This window comes from Takifugu flavidus, chromosome 1 (assembly GCF_003711565.1).
Source record: "Takifugu flavidus isolate HTHZ2018 chromosome 1, ASM371156v2, whole genome shotgun sequence".
NCBI classification, from domain to species: domain Eukaryota; kingdom Metazoa; phylum Chordata; class Actinopteri; order Tetraodontiformes; family Tetraodontidae; genus Takifugu; species Takifugu flavidus.
Genome location: NC_079520.1, coordinates 16,450,817 through 16,465,941, shown reverse-complemented (window position 1 = coordinate 16,465,941; position 15,125 = coordinate 16,450,817). Strand labels below are relative to the sequence as shown.

The 15,125-nt window shown below is 43.7% G+C and overlaps 3 protein-coding genes across 5 annotated transcripts; all 3 read right to left on the bottom strand.

Moving 5' to 3' along the window:
• Positions 1 to 2,563: 2,563 nt before the first annotated feature.
• Positions 2,564 to 7,650, bottom strand: tbx6 (T-box transcription factor 6). Its single transcript, XM_057043871.1, has 8 exons — positions 5,950 to 7,650; positions 5,370 to 5,583; positions 5,024 to 5,291; positions 4,796 to 4,939; positions 4,612 to 4,682; positions 4,468 to 4,538; positions 4,089 to 4,374; positions 2,564 to 3,972 (listed from the first exon to the last, which is right to left on the bottom strand). The coding sequence occupies exons 1-8, from the start codon at positions 6,017 to 6,019 to the stop codon at positions 2,814 to 2,816; spliced, it is 2,283 nt and encodes a 760-aa protein (XP_056899851.1). The 5' UTR covers positions 6,020 to 7,650; the 3' UTR covers positions 2,564 to 2,813.
• Positions 7,651 to 7,771: 121 nt separating this feature from the next.
• nif3l1 (NIF3 NGG1 interacting factor 3-like 1 (S. cerevisiae)) lies at positions 7,772 to 10,804 on the bottom strand. 2 transcript variants are annotated; one of them, XM_057043889.1, is made up of 7 exons: positions 10,674 to 10,804; positions 9,676 to 10,274; positions 9,348 to 9,504; positions 8,959 to 9,082; positions 8,700 to 8,838; positions 8,351 to 8,434; positions 7,772 to 8,241 (listed from the first exon to the last, which is right to left on the bottom strand). In XM_057043889.1, the coding sequence occupies exons 2-7, from the start codon at positions 10,262 to 10,264 to the stop codon at positions 8,057 to 8,059; spliced, it is 1,278 nt and encodes a 425-aa protein (XP_056899869.1). In that variant the 5' UTR covers positions 10,265 to 10,274; positions 10,674 to 10,804; the 3' UTR covers positions 7,772 to 8,056. The 2 variants fall into 2 exon arrangements, with proteins under 2 accessions (XP_056899869.1, XP_056899861.1); XM_057043881.1 differs by lacking the exon at positions 10,674 to 10,804 and adding an exon at positions 10,493 to 10,630.
• Positions 10,805 to 12,593: 1,789 nt separating this feature from the next.
• Positions 12,594 to 15,121, bottom strand: cabp5a (calcium binding protein 5a). 2 transcript variants are annotated; one of them, XM_057043464.1, is made up of 7 exons: positions 14,073 to 15,121; positions 13,893 to 13,942; positions 13,712 to 13,742; positions 13,361 to 13,504; positions 13,172 to 13,281; positions 12,933 to 13,080; positions 12,594 to 12,861 (listed from the first exon to the last, which is right to left on the bottom strand). In XM_057043464.1, exons 1-7 carry the CDS (start codon positions 14,173 to 14,175, stop codon positions 12,833 to 12,835), a joined length of 615 nt encoding a protein of 204 aa, XP_056899444.1. In that variant the 5' UTR covers positions 14,176 to 15,121; the 3' UTR covers positions 12,594 to 12,832. The 2 variants fall into 2 exon arrangements, with proteins under 2 accessions (XP_056899444.1, XP_056899434.1); XM_057043454.1 differs by having other exon boundaries at positions 13,893 to 13,945; positions 14,073 to 15,102.
• Between the last annotated feature and the right edge of the window lie 4 nt (positions 15,122 to 15,125).

The following is a 15,125-nucleotide window of genomic DNA, read 5'->3' as shown; positions in this document are numbered from 1 at the left end:
GTCTGCAGCCTTCAGAGTGATGTCATCACTTTTCTGGGGAGTGAGTTGTTTTTGTTCAGACTTCCGCAGAGAGCCTGTCTTCCCCAGAGCACTTTTATTCTACAGAAGGCACCTTTTCTACTCATGTATGGACCACCCTCTGATTTGTTTGAAGCTCCAAATGAATTATGGGCCAAATCACGTGGGATTAGTGACATCTGCTATGCCTCATGTTGTTCAACTCAAACCTAACTCTAAACTTCCAATGATCAGGCAATATAAATTACCTCAAAAAGCTATAGCAGGAATAGAGGGTAGAATCCATTCCAGGGTGTGATAGTGGAAACGAGTGGTCCATGCAACATTCTGAAACTGTATTCCAAAACCTAAGAGGTTTGGTCAAGATATTAATAGCATTGTTTTACCTCCAGCTCCAATTGCGCCTGATACAAACTCTATTTCAGCTTTTTTGCCCTCAAATTCAAAGTACTACACAGACGTGGATCGGAGTACTGCATTTTCTTTCTATTCCTCCTCATCCCGATAGTCAGTGTCTGTTTGCATTGACATATAAAAATCGCATCAGTTGACGTAGACCAGGCTGCCACAGGGCTTTGTGGAGAGCCCAACAGTGTATGCAATGAACAAGGCCTTTGTGGAAGACTGCTTTAATCTCAGCACCAACTCTGGTGCCTTTCTATCTATATATGACTGAGAAAAAAGGTTTTGCTTCTGGCCTGTTGGTGCAGAAACATGAGTATTGTCCGGTAGCGTATTATTCGTCAGAGCTCTCCCCTGTAGTGCTCGGCCTGCCTGGTTGTTTGAGAACTGCAGCTGCTGTTGCTACTATGATTGAGAAACCAGCTCCTATTGTACTTGCTCATGACTGGTGTACACATTCCTCATTCTGTGCTGCATCTTTTGAACGTAGCTGCTACACAACACGTCGGCTGCGCGAATATGGGGATATGAGGCGGTGTTTGTCCAGTCCACACCATTGATGTGTTTGTACACAACCTCCTGATCCTGTTGCTGTAGCCTCCGTTAATGAGGTGGCGGCATTGCAAAACCACTCTGAAAGTGAAGAGAAAAGGCTTTGGATTAGAAAAGGTTACACTTAACAGGAGTCTGGCTGGTGGCTCCACCCCGTTGGTCGACCTGCTTGCCCCCGGTCTCTCCTCCATATTTTATCACACTGACCAACTCAGGTTGGAAAAGGAGGGACAGACGAGATTCTTCACTGTCAGTGGTTCACACCAGGCTTTACACATGTTTAGCAAACCCTGGTGAAGGCTTGTATGATATGTCCACAGACACGTAGGGCTGGAAACATTATAAAACACGATCGCTTGCCGCCACCATTGAGGCCTTTTGTAAATAAGCAAATAGATTTTCTACATATGCCCATTTGTCAAGGTTATATATGGTTGGCCATCATCACTGACATGTTTTCTAAATGGGTGAAGTCTTTCCAAGCAGAAAAGCCACAAAAACAATCATGAAATGTTTGGTGAACGAAATTATTGCCCACTTCGGGGTGCCCATGGGGGGAAACAGTGACCAAGGCCAGCTAAGATGACTCAGGGTCTAGCAGCGGTAATAGGAGTTCAGCATTCTCCATTGTGCTATATCCGATCCGTAGCACACCAAACGCCATGACGGGGCTAAGTCCTCGTGAGGAATTGATGGGTCGGCCCATGTTTACAGGGGCGAGCCCACCTTTGACCCCACATAAAGTCACTTTAATGTGGACTGATGATTATCTGATCATCTGACTGAGAATTTACAAAGAATTTACACTTACAGGTTTCTGACGGGCTCCTAAAACCATTGGAGGGGCCCATTCATCCTTTTCAGTGTGGTGATTATGTACAAATTACCAGTAAGTTGCAAAAACAGTTGCTTTCTCCTAGGTGGAAAGGTGCTGTTACCAAGACAGCTATAAAGGTTGAAGTAAAAGCAGAACGGATTCACGTAATGCGGTGCCGACTGGCTCCTCATGGCAGAGAGGAGCCAAAGGGGACGTAACATGGCTTCTACTACTGCTCCTGAGGGACAGCTCAATGTGATCTGGTGTCACTTGGGACAACAGCACCGCGACTGGGAGCAATAACAAAGATAAAGAGAGAGAAGTATCCTTTTTCTACCCCAAATCCCGATGTAATGACCATGGTTTACAATCTTCTTTTCCATTGCTCAAGAGACAAACTAGATGATTCTGTTGGGTCCAAGGTTAGCATCTTCTGTTTGGGATAGTGTAGGAAAAACTGGCTGGCATTGGCAAACCAGTAACCTTCCATTTGCCTTTCATACCCCTCAGTATGAGTGTCTCATCAGCATTGGTGCTGGCACTGCATGCATGAACTGTTGCTGTGTTGGTGTCACTTCTCCTGATCAGTAAACTTCACTATCAGTTCCACAACTTCAGTCTGGGGTCTGAAGTTTAAAATATGGACCCACCCACATGTGGGTCAGCTAGCTTGACCTTTGTAAATCACCACATAGAGTAAGTAAAGACTCTAACTGGGCCACACACACACAAGCACACAATCTCAAGCAAAGTCAAGATTCAGTCACAAACTTGATGGCATTGGCTTTGCAGTTTAACATGCAGACATGTTTATCTTGCATAAAAAAAGACTTTTGCAGTCATTTGCAGAAAGAGAGCAATCATAAAAGGGACATTTCTTGATTTTATTTGGAATGAACATTTGCAAAAAGTTCTTGCACACACACACGCACACACATTATGCAGGCTAATTTATATCTAATTCAAAATCACCTAAAAGCGCTATCAAGTCAAAACATTACATCAGCGTTAAAAATACCAACTTTTAAAATACACCTCTGGTGCTCACATCCAGGTATGACCCCTGTGGGTGGGAAGGACCATGTTGGTGTTGTCTATACAGATGCCTGAAAGGGATAGTGAGGGATGAGTGAGGTTCCTTACAGAGCCGGAGAGGGTATGAAGGGAAAGCAGAGTATAGGGCTGGGGGAGGGGTGGAGGAGGTCAGGGTGGAAGGAAGCGTTGGATCCAGTTGGGACAGGAGAGACGAGTGGTGCAGTGCCCTCTCTGGGCGGTAGGGGGCGCCATGGCCGAACTGAGGGATGGCGCCTACATCAACTGGAGGGTATGATGAAGAGGTAGAGGAGGGATTAGTTGGCTTTTGAGGGTGCTGCACTGTCTGTGACAAGGTTGTGGGGGACTGCTGGAAGGAAGGGGTGACTGTCAAGTGGGAGGAGGGCTGGAATGGAGGGTGGGGAAGGGAGGAAGAGGGATGAGTGAAGGAGCATGCAGGGAAGGCTGCAGCAAGCGCAGAAGATGGCGCTTGGTGGCTCAAGTTTTGGAGGTGCAGGCTGGGGTGGGAGGAGTTGGGAGGCACATTCTGAAAGGACAGACCTTGCATGTGTGGAGGAACAGAGGGGAAGGCAAAAGATGTGGGTCCACCATGAGCCGGTAAAGAGCACGACAGACTGGGAGCTGGTTGGTTTGAGTTAGCAAGAGGGTGAGAAGTGGCTGGAGCAGGATTTGAAAGATAAATATTGGGATAAGCAAATACAGCTGAGCTTTGATCACTGGGTTCATGATTTTCTGCTGGTACAGGTTCAACCTGCAGTGGCTGAGACAGCAGAAGATCTGCTGGGACCGCGGCAAACGTGGCTTCGGAAGGAGTGGTCTGGCTGACTGACTCTGTGACCCCATGGTAGGAGTCGGCAGAGGGGGAGGAACAAGTGGAGGGCAGCAGTGGCTGTGGTGAAGAGGAGCTGGATGGAGGAGGGGTGGGAAAGATGAAGGAGGTCTGCTGGAGCGAGGGAGTGGTTGAGATGGGAGAGGTGATCGTAGGGGAGGAGGAGAGAATGGAGGGATAGACAGCAGGAGGGATGGTGGACTGAGGATTGGAAGCATCTGAGCAGTCAGGGATGGGAAGGGAGGTGTAAGAGCTGGGCTGAGCACCAGAATAAGTGGAGGTGAAAGATGAGGTGTCTGATCTGTGGAGGGGAGAAGAAATAATAATCCATGAACTCAAATTAGAGAGATTGATCTGTGATTTCCACTCTACATCAAATAAGGACTTGAAACTATCAGCCCATTTGTGAGGACTTACCCTTCCATCATGCTGGTTGCTACCTCACTTCCTGTTGGGTTCTGCACCTCACTGGCCATGGACATGCCAATATCAGACATCTGGGATGCCATAAAGGCCTGGTTAAGGTCTAAAGCCTCCTCTGGGACCAGTGTGTCCTGATAAGGGGTCTCCTCTGGTCTGAACCCACAAGAGGGGTCAGGCAGTGGGGGTAGTGAGGATAAATCGAGGGTTTGCAGGTCTGCAGTGCTGCTGCTGGTTATGGGCCGTGACAGTAGCTCAGTTGCATCGCAGGGATCACAGTTCACTAATAAAAAAAAGTTTTGTTTTTTTAAATCCTTAGACAATTAACAAAAAGTCAGGAAGAAACATTTCTGCCAAATAAGAGAGATTTTCTTACTTTTACTAGCAGAGGTGTCAGAGTTTTCTGTCAAAGCTGTAATTTTGCGTTTTTGCCTTGCCTCTCTCTGTCTACAGGCAAAAAGAACTTATTAGGACCTCTGGAACATGTAGATGAGCTGTAGCTGCATGTGTTAGTGTTTACTTTTTGCTGTTCATGCCGTTCTCTCGGAAGCCTTTGGCAAAGGGGTTGGCGTTGATCTTCAGTTCTGTGATCTGAGAACAGCAACAGGAATCTCACCATAGTTCACTTGTTCCTCTTCATCACTTACTGATTGTGATGTACAGAATCTTTAGCCACTTAAAAACATTTGTAAGCCATCTGGTACCTTGTTGTTTTGGTAGGCAGTGACAGTGATGAACTGGGTCTCAGGGAACACAAACGAGTGTTGCCCCCCACCCCACCTCAGCACATCCCTGGCTTCAATCACATGAACTCTGGGCTGGTAGCGGTGCAGTGAGTGCAGGATTATCTACAAATAAATGAATTAAAAATGCATCACAATGACAAACCCACTTCAGTAACTCTGCTGTGTGCACCGCTCCGCGGGACATACGTGTCCGTGCGTGTCCAGCGTGTTGTTGGTGAGCTTGGCGTAGTGAAAGGAGATGGTTCGGCTCTGCCAGTGAGCACCCGTGGCAGGTGAGTCTGGGTGGATGAAAACACGGTCCGGGAGTCTGGCCTCCGCCCCTCCAACAGCCTGCCAGCCTCCGCCTTGGAAACGATAGCGGGAGTTGTCTGCGGGGATGATGTCCAGGAGCAGGATGTAGCGGAGCGATGGGTTCAGGCCAGACAGATTTAACCTCAGCCCAGGGAACATACGTCTAACAGAAGAAGCAACACTCAGGTTTGAGGGAGCATTTTATGGAGTGGATGGGTTGGGGACAGCGTCTGGACCTCACCTGCCCTTCTTTGTGATGATCATCTCTGTGCCCACTGAGCTGAACTGCTTCCACAACGACGCGTTCTCCAGCTCCATCTTAACGTCAGCTTTCTGAGTGCTGGCGGCAGCTTCTTTGGAGATGGAAGAAGGGGCCACCAACCTTGAAGGCAAGGCTTTGGTCGACACATCACAGGTTGTAGGGTAGAGCGGCACAGGGGCCGGAGCGTGTCGATCTGTATACAAAGATCCAAGGAAAGTGGTTCAAACATCTAAACAACTACACTTGAAAAACAAAATTCAAATACTTGCACCTGGAATAGGAACTTAAAGTAACCCTTGAACTATATTTGTAAGCTATGTAAAATACCTGCTGTAGTGGTAGTTTTTAAAAGTTCAAAACTATTCCTTTGTATGTGGTTTTCCCTTTCCCCACTTGTGTAGTGGTTTTCAATGAGGTGTACACCATTTATACAAAATTGGCTGCAAAATTCTAGACTCTAGAATCAATATAGAAAGAAACAACCAACTCTAGAATCTGGTTACACTCTTGAAACATTAAACACCCCTTCTGCATCCTATTCTGCCATGCTTGTACTGACCTCTGTAAAAACAGTCTCCGATCCTCGTTGGTCCCAGAGTCAGACTGGGGTAAATCTCCATGCTCAGCATTCTTTTCCTCGTCTAAAGTTTTGGTGTTTTTTGTCTTCCCGGCAGTTACATTCTTCTCTCTCGATTGTGTCAATTTTTGGGTCCTTTTTCTTGTTTCAGTGCTGTGATTGTGAAGATCTCTGATCCCAGCAGTCTGCTGTCCTTTGCTAGAAATGTCCACGATGCCGACTTGCTTGTGTTAAATAGGTGTGTGGAGCTTCACACCTAAGACCAAATGGTCCATCTTTTTTGCCTCCCAGTCCCTCCACTCTTCCCGTCTGTTTTTGCTCGACCAAAGTAAACAACAGTCGTAGAGAGGTGATTCAAACCATCCTAGCTTTGTTTGTCTCGGAAGCGTTATGTGATTTATTTGTGAAATGCCCTTTAGTACCTTTGAGTTAATTGTTACTTATTTTGGGCAATTTATAAAAGCAGGAAGAACTGCAAAATGATTCACCACTCTGCACAATCCTCTAACTGTTTAATAATTAATGCATGAACCAGTTATTAATATAATGAGGTCATACATTCAATGACTTGTTGCAGACAATTAAAAAAGGCAGACTACAAACTATCCATTAAACCTCTTTATCTTATCTGAGATAACAGATTCTGCAATTTAATGAATAATTCTTAAAAATGCTTCTCAATGGCTGCTACCTACATGTTGCATGTAGTGGACCAGCTGCCCCCCTGCGGTTGTTTGACGACCTGTTGATATGTCTCTTCCTCTCACCAGGCTGCTTATTCGCCGTTCTCAGCAGGGAGGGGATGAGCCTTGAGCACCGGTGGGCAACAGTTTGGCCACTGGCTACAATTTGGCTCCAACACAAATACAGAGTCTGAAAATCAATTCGAGCAGGGAAGAGCTCAGAATTCCAGTCGATCCTGGAATTGTTTTGCTTTTAGGAAAGGAGCAGAAAGGTGCTGAACATTCAACAGTTTGTACAACTTGATAGAATATTCAAATATATTCTGTAAAAAATAGAAATAGAGCAGAGTAGTTCTAATTCAAACAGTTTGTGCGCTTAAAATAAATGCATTAGCAGGCTGAAACTCTTAACATTACTAGATATTTTGTTAATTGCTTTCTGTTGAAGGTGCCACATTACAGGCCCCATTAACAGATCAGTCTTTAGCCAAGGATTATTATTACATCATCCCATAATAGAGGGGGATAAATGGAGAGTTGGAAAAAGAAGACAAATAGGCCCACTCAAAAATACCAACCAGTGGAATCAGTGACAGCTGGGGCTGAATGTTGTTGTAGTTGTTGTTTTCCTAGTCCATTTGTGTGCATGTCAATGCACGTGTGGTGGGATAAAAGTGAATGTGGGGGAGAGGAAGTGAAGGTGTGAGCTTCGCACTTAGATAAAGGTCATTGTCTTGACAGGCGGAGCGTGAGAGGTCTTAATGTTTTTACGGACAGACAGGTGGGTGTGGGGGCGCGGCGGCCAACAGTCCGAGTTAGAGTAGATGATGAGGACTGTTAGTGGGGTTTCTTCACACCTCTGCTGTGTTGAGAGCTGACAGCGAATGCTGTTAACAGCACATTAAGTACCACTTTGACATGTCTGTGCTAAGTGGTTCGATTCCCTCTTTGCTTGATTCTGAAGGTCTGGAGGTCAGTGTAATAAATTTAAAACACTGTTGAGTTCTCTGAATTTGAATTAAAAGGAGTGTCTGTCTCAAATGTTTGTCGTACGTCCTGCTGTTCGCTTTTCTCATTAATCACATCATACTTGTTTGCAATGAAAACGCTCTCCTGGAATATTTATGCATGGTAAATTTTATTCTGCACACCAGGAGGAGGCAAATGAGGGCAACAGTAGAACGTGTTGCCTACGAGTCCCATTAATCCGCTGCGAGCATTCTGATTCCAGATTATGTGCCTTCATCAGCGGCTCAGTGGTCATTTGGGGTTACTAATGTCTTATCATCAGTAGCAACAGTAGTAATAAACTACTTTAGGGTCATTTTTATGTCATTCAGTGATTTGTATTACATCATTACGTTTTATCCGGAGCATTTAGCACAACAGACCAATGAGTGTGGAAATCAGACCACCTCCAGGGGGTCTCTGTCAACCTTTGACACCACCACTGCAACACTGTCAGGGAGGCGCACAGTCAACTTCTCCCGGAACACGGACAGGAAGCCCCGTTCGCTGTTGCTATGGTCACTGAGGATGACACTGGTGCCCTTTGCCACAGCGTCTAGCACCTCATGGTGGGACATCTCCCCTGAAAAAGGATTCGATTAATCCAAACTCATGTAACAGTAACGTTCCGACAAGAAGGTAGACTGGCAGTTGAAGGAATGTGCTGATGCTGAATGTGGACTTGGATCTACCTGTGATGTAAAGGTCTGCCTTAACACCAGTCAGGACTGATGCTCCAGATCCAGCACACACAGCCACAGTAAAAATAGAAGAATCTAGGGAAGGGGGGGATCTGAATTATTAATAAGGTATGGAAAATAAAATCTGACAATGAGAGCTGATATACAACTAACAAGGTCCTGTTTAGTTTGCCATCTAGGTTTTGCTAATGGTACAAGAGCTGTTTACATAAAGTAAAACATTGGTTCAGTTTCTAAAATCATCTCTTTAAGTTCATTTCACACAAACTCTATTTGCAAATTGTGTCTGTGTCACACTGACTGACATGAAGGGTAACACACAACGGTAAGAATGCATTACCAAGCGTCTTCCCAACTCCAAGAGCCAAACGAAGGTGAGTCAATCCCAAGTGAGACTTCATTTTCTCTATGGCTGTTGCCACCGTTACAGGCTGATTCAAAACACTAAGTCGTCCCTGGCCGTGTCCCAAGAGAGGCGGCTGCAATAAAGAGGTGGAAATAGGTCTCCTATCATTTACTAACAGCCACTGTTACATGAAGGTTCAACACTTTAAAAAAAAAAAAAAAAAATTATTTCGCATTAAAATGTTGGTATTTACCTTTTCTAACTTCATAATGTTCAGGGACGCGCTGGTTGCATTGTGTCGTAACACGGCCTGGACACTAGGGGTCAGCGCTGAGTCACTACACACTACACTGACCTGGATCCCACTGTTGTCTGTTCTGTTACCAGGGCAAAGAAAGTGTTCTTAACCCCTACACGAAACCTTCGTTGAGGTTATAACTGTTGATTTTCTGCCTATAATCGTTTGTACAGGTGTTGTATTTACCTTGTTACACTCACACTGGGTTTGGAGGACAGGGAATTTCTAACAACCTTAAAAACCACAGAGCACCATCCAAAATGCCTTCCGCCTGTCTGCCCAGTCCTAAATCTGGCGAACGCTTATTCATTCATCCGTGATTGTTTGTGTGTGCAAAAAATAACCTGCAGCTTGAATGCTGGAGACCGGGTCCACTGTTACAAGCCTTCAGTTCCTCCATTACCGTGTGCAGTTCTTCTCTGCTCTTGACTGTGAATTCCAGTTTGTGACAACTGGGTAAACTACTGAGGGCCGGACTCAGCACAGACACCTGCCCGCTACCTGAGAGTCACACAGAGACACCAGAGATGGAACATACAACATAATCAGGTGACAAGAGAGAGGAAAGGTTCTTAGCATTGTTGACCACTAGGTCAGTGTGACATGTGGCAACACGTTGACCTGCAGCCTTGTGAATTTTTCATGCATTTTCCATTTAGAACGACCTCTTACCAAGACCTCCAACCAGCCAGTCGTTCAGTCCTCCTTTAACACTGTCCCACGATGTGTGAGGGGAGAAGATTGCCATCCCAGACTCTATCGCCCGGACTGCCAACAGTTGCTTCCAGTCGCTCTGAACCAGTCGTTTGAATGGGCGAAACAAAGGAGGGTGATATGACACAATGAGGTCACTGCTTATGGACTCTGCTTCCTCCATGACGGCGACTGTAAGGTCGTTAGTGAGCAGTATGGTTTTAATAGGTCGACATTTGCTAGGCTCCACGAGAAGGCCCACATTGTCCCATGACTCGGCCAGAGAAAGCGGAGCGAGTTGCTCCATCACCTGCAGAACTTCTTTTAGATCCATCGTGTCAGAACGGAGGGTAGAGTGAGAAAGCCAACGGGAGCAAGAGCAAAGAACAGTGGAGCGGCAGGGAGCTGAGGCGCTCTTACTCTGACCTGGGTGAGACAGAAATGGAGGGATGGATGAAATTGTTGAGGGAGAAGAGAAGAGACGCGAGTTCAAACTCCAGCCGGTGCAAAATCTTCCAAAAGTAGGAGCAACAAATTTCCAAGAGAATTTTCTACACTCGGTCAGCATTGGTGTAAACCTGCGTAGACAAAGACAGTTTATTAGAGAAAAGCAGAGTATTTTAGTATCAAAGACCTTTGTGATACTACTGCACTGCACATGCAACTCACCACCTTAAGTTATTTACTAACGCAATTCAAAAATTAACTGTCAGGTGCAAACTGTATCCCGACACCGAACCACAATTATTACAGTGAAGCTTTACATTGTACAGATGAACCACAAGTGTTAATTTACATGATTTTATTCCCACACCACAGCTTCATCAGATGTTACGAATGGCAACTGTTGGCTGCACGGAGCTAATAGCGGATCCATTGAGTTAGCAAACATTAGCTGCTACACACAAAACCGCAGCTTTAAATTTAAATGCACAGTAACAACTCGTTGTATGTTCGGTTCGTGCTGATTTACTTGCCTTTTATAAAAACATATAGTGACGCTTTGTAGCCTAATATGTTTCCCCAGAATTTACAGACATGCTACAGGAAGGAGGAGCGCAATGTGATTGGCCCTTCCCGGCTTCCGTTCTTCACTTTGTCCGGTTGTTCTGTTTGTCTGCAAACTAAATAGTTTTTAGTTTAGTAAATTTAAAACTAAAAACAAAAACTTGCAAGTGACAGGATTTTAGATTCTTGTTAAAGTAGACTTATTCAATTCTACTGTATTAAAATTGATGCATTTACTTAAGAACATCCATATAGAAAAACATTTGTTGACAACTGTAATATGATATACAGAAGTTTACTATTTAATTACTAAATGCCTACAGAAAAGTTAACATGATTATGACACTGCATATGGTGATTTGAATTAACTGAATTAATCTTAATTAAATGTGCATCTCTATTATGCAATAGTGTTTAAGTTCAATGTTATAAAACAAATACACAGATTAGTCTTGAGGTTAAAAAAAATGTCTTTGAAATAAAGTTTGATAAGCAGTATTAACTCTCACTGAGTAGCAAATCCAGCTGTAGATAGCATGGTGCATCTGCCACTTCTCAGAAAGATTAGCAAGAATTTTATCAAAAAAAATAAATAAAATGAATTTAATCCATCAACATTTGGAGAGCCACTGTTATTGCTAATGCAGGATGGAGAGCTGCAACAGAGCGTGGCTACCTCAGAGTCAGAGAGCGACCAAGACAGAGATTATTGTGGATTAATCTAATAAAGGTCACTGCTGCATGTTGGAGGGATCAGAGGGGGATCAGGCAAAGTCCTGGCACGAAGTGTTACATCATCTGACTCTTCCTTCAGATTTATCAGCTACTTCCCTCCCACCCTCTCTAAAGTCATTTTGGGATGTCACCTGGATGTACATTTCCCTTATAAAGCAACAACTCTGTCCACCACACAAAGCGATTCTTCATTAAGCATCTTGGCAGAGATATCTCCCCACCTTCCTCTAATCGGCAGAGTACCACTGGCAGATGTGCATTTAATCATTAGGCCTGTGTTTGCAAAGCAGGAGCAACCTCACTTCTATTAATTGGTTAGATGTAAACCCTCAGGCCCTCATCTGTTAATTTGACTTTTTCTCCAATAACGTTCATCTTTCATTAACATCTGTGTTCCTGATAATTCTGTGGATTTATTTGGCACATTTTGCGTCCAACTGGTGTTTTCATTTCTGGAATAGTTGTTAAAATTGTTTTATGCCAGGGATCAGCTGTGGAAATGGATCGATTTTGGCTTTGATTGCAGTGCAGTAGATTTTCATCACTCTCATTTCCACTTTTTAAGCCCGAGTTCACTGAAAGAGCATACTCCTAAACGTTTATTTTGGAACAGCTCTCAAAGAGGCTAAATTTAGAGACGGCTTATTGCATTTTTCTGTGCATTTAATACCTTAAAATCTGTCATGCGTGATGTGACGATTTTGAGACGATGTTCTTTGAGCATCGCTCTTATGAAATCAGTAGGCTGTTTTGGTCAGACAATCTCTTTATCTTGATGTCCTTCCAAAACCAGGACAGGGCAGCACTCAATCCTTAACATTTTAACCCACAGCATTGGTACCATCCTGATGTTTTCATCTGCAAATCCCCTCTTTGGCACAAGCAACATGGTTTTTTTTTTTCATTATTATGTAATTTGATTTCTCGTGAAAGTCATGTTGAGCACATGCTCTGCACATCACAAAAATTAATGTTTTCTTTTTCAAACATTTTCTACACATAAATAAAATCTGTCTTTTCTAGGGAACTAAATAAACCTTTTAATTATTTTTGAGGGATTTTTTTCACCCACAGTTATTTGATAATTTGGTCAATACGGTGTCAAAAATTCATAAATTGTCTTATATATGATTCACAATAATTCACATCAGCCCTTTATGTATTAGGTTTTATTGTGCATCTTGAAATTGAGATAGTAGTCCAACATGGTGGCAAACCAGCTGTTTGAGTCATTGATTGAGTAAATAATTAAATACATAGGAAAATCAAATCCAATTCAGTGGAAATAGCAAAATGTCGTACTATATGTACAACAAGTATATAACAAATCAGTATAACCACTGCATCCAATGCAGGTGTGTCGTGGTCCAAATGGACTCTTCCTGCTTGGCTGTCATTGATGTGACATCATTCTGACAAACTCTGCAGATGAGAAGAGTTTGATTAGACTCAGGTCATCGAAGCTCCACGAGTTCAAGTTCACACCATCATACCTTCAAAATCTACCGTGCCGTCCCCGTTATCATCGGCTTCTTTGACTATGGCGTCGATCTCTCTTCGGCTCATGTGTTCACCCATCAGTTTGATCATGGCAGACCTCAGCTCCTCTGTTGTGATCTCCCCATCGCCATCCATGTCGAACTGACCAGCAAGAGAAAACAGCAACACGGAGTGGAAAAAGAGAGTGAGTGAAAAATAAGAAGAAGAATAAGCATTAACATTTGATTCTCACCTCTTTAAAGGCATCTTTGAGCTCCTTCACGCCAATCATCCCAGCTGTTTCCTCCAACAGTTTTGGGGTCATGAGGTCCACAAAATCCTCAAAGTCAACTCTGCCACCAACTGGAGTAAAGACACAAAAAATGAAATTGCGCCTGTCCTCACGCAGCTGCTGATGTTGTTGAAGTCCTGCAAAACCCACGGTTCATGTTGATGTTCTGACTCAGCTCGATCAGCTCCATCTCCGTGGGCATGTAGCCCATCGTTCTCATGAGATTACCAAGGTCCTTACAGCTGATCAGCCCGTCCTTGTCTTTGTCGAACTCATTGAATGCATCACGCAGCTCTGTGGGGAAAATGGTTTCAGTCAGAGCTCTCGCTGCCTAAACTGATCAAAATGTTGTATCCTCTTACACGTGCAGAATGCTTGAAATAAGCACTATAATGTGTTTGCTAGAGAGTTGCTGCGCAGGTCTAAGAAATTGCTGAATACGGGCTAGGTCTGGCAAACAGGTTACCCCCACCCCAAGAATATGCAAAGAATTTAACTCACCCTCGATCTCATCATCTGCCAGCTGTCTTTGCTGCGCATGGAGGAAAAAAACAGATGTTTAGCTTCAGCATTGTACAAGTTAGGAGCAGCAACAGAACGCTTCAGAGGCTACACGAAGAGACGCACCCGGACAGGAAAGAACACTGATCAAAACTAAAAACAGAATCGCAGCTGTACTCACAATATTTTTGCCTCCTCGTAAGAATATGCACGCTGCTCCAAAACTCATTTCTGCTGTAGATAAAAACAGAGTTTGATGTGAAATGTAACGAGGATAAACACACAAGCACACACCTATCTTTATACTTGTCATTAATGGCCAATCCTTTTGTCTGTGCTAATTATAAGAGGCTGCACTCACCTTTCTGTTTAGATTTCTTGTCATCAGTCAAAGGGCTCATAAACGACCTGAAGCCAAGAAGCTGACCTGTGCTGTGGTAAAGCGTCCCTGTGTCACTGTTCATCCACTTGACAGCCCGGTCCTCTCAGCATGTGTCTGCCCAGCCTTGGGGGAAATACTGGGAGGTGCTATGAGGTGGGGGTGTGGCTGCAACAGGGGTTAACTGCTGTCCTCCAAACCAGAGAGGATTCAGCTGTGATGGAGAGACAGACAGCTCGTGCCAGAGCGCCAGCATGGTGACATTTCAACAGTGTGTCACTTGAAACGAATGACACGTGAAACAAAATACTGTTGGGTTGTGTGGCTGTCGAGCTACAGTTTCCTTTTTGTTTTACCACTATTAATAACAGCTATATAATTCACACTAAATAGGACCAAAAGATTTAAGTACTAGGACAACTTGAATATGAAGGAAACTTTGGGAGCCTGAAGATTTCTCTTAAAAACTTCCCAATGACAAAAAGTTTCATTTTAAAATTTTTGCATTTTAACACAAAAATGTCAAGATCAAAATGTTTATTTTCCCCTTGCAATTTCACCTCTGCTGCACAAAGAAAAAAGATTCTATTTCTTTACAAAATTTGCTTAAGATAAGGAAAACTGTAGGATTAATCCACATTTTAAGATACACTGCAAATTTCTGTCTTTATGGTGTGTGCTTCCTCTGAACTGACCTGCCCCCCGCTTGCCAAGTTGTTATATAAATTAATCAGAAATACATTGGCATAAAATAATCTGCTGGGCTACACATTAGTCAGGATATTTTAACTTTTCCCCATTTTGTCTATATTTTCTGTTGCAGCAGGATGGCAGGAAGGTGTAATATTAAGCTAAAAAAAGAACATCTGAGGAGGTGGAGAGATTGGACATGTGAAACTTATGAAGAGAAATTGCGAAGATAGAATGGCAGATTTGAATTAAAGAGCTTATTATTTGCTATTATTTGTGAATGAGAGAAAAGGAGAAAAGCAGATTAAGGTCATTATGCAATCTGATAAGAGAATATAAATGAAA

Excerpts from the sequence above, each read along its gene's own strand:
- tbx6 (XM_057043871.1), bottom strand. The coding sequence starts at position 6,019 with ATGCTGAGCATGGAGATTTACCCCAGTCTGACTCTGGGACCAACGAGG. Across the intron at positions 4,940-5,023 it reads CGCTGGACACGCACGGACAC|ATAATCCTGCACTCACTGCA; the intron begins GTATGTCCCGCG and ends ATTTATTTGTAG. Across the intron at positions 3,973-4,088 it reads GCAACCAGCATGATGGAAGG|ATCAGACACCTCATCTTTCA; the intron begins GTAAGTCCTCAC and ends TCCCCTCCACAG.
- nif3l1 (XM_057043881.1), bottom strand. The coding sequence starts at position 10,521 with ATGAAGCTGTGGTGTGGGAATAAAATCAT. Across the intron at positions 8,839-8,958 it reads ACATTATGAAGTTAGAAAAG|CCGCCTCTCTTGGGACACGG; the intron begins GTAAATACCAAC and ends TCTTTATTGCAG. Across the intron at positions 8,242-8,350 it reads GGCAGACCTTTACATCACAG|GGGAGATGTCCCACCATGAG; the intron begins GTAGATCCAAGT and ends ATCCTTTTTCAG.
- cabp5a (XM_057043454.1), bottom strand. The coding sequence starts at position 14,175 with ATGAACAGTGACACAGGGACGCTTTACCACAGCACAGGTCAGCTTCTT. Across the intron at positions 13,505-13,711 it reads GGCAGATGATGAGATCGAGG|AGCTGCGTGATGCATTCAAT; the intron begins GTGAGTTAAATT and ends TTTTCCCCACAG. Across the intron at positions 12,862-12,932 it reads CGGCACGGTAGATTTTGAAG|AGTTTGTCAGAATGATGTCA; the intron begins GTATGATGGTGT and ends TCTCATCTGCAG.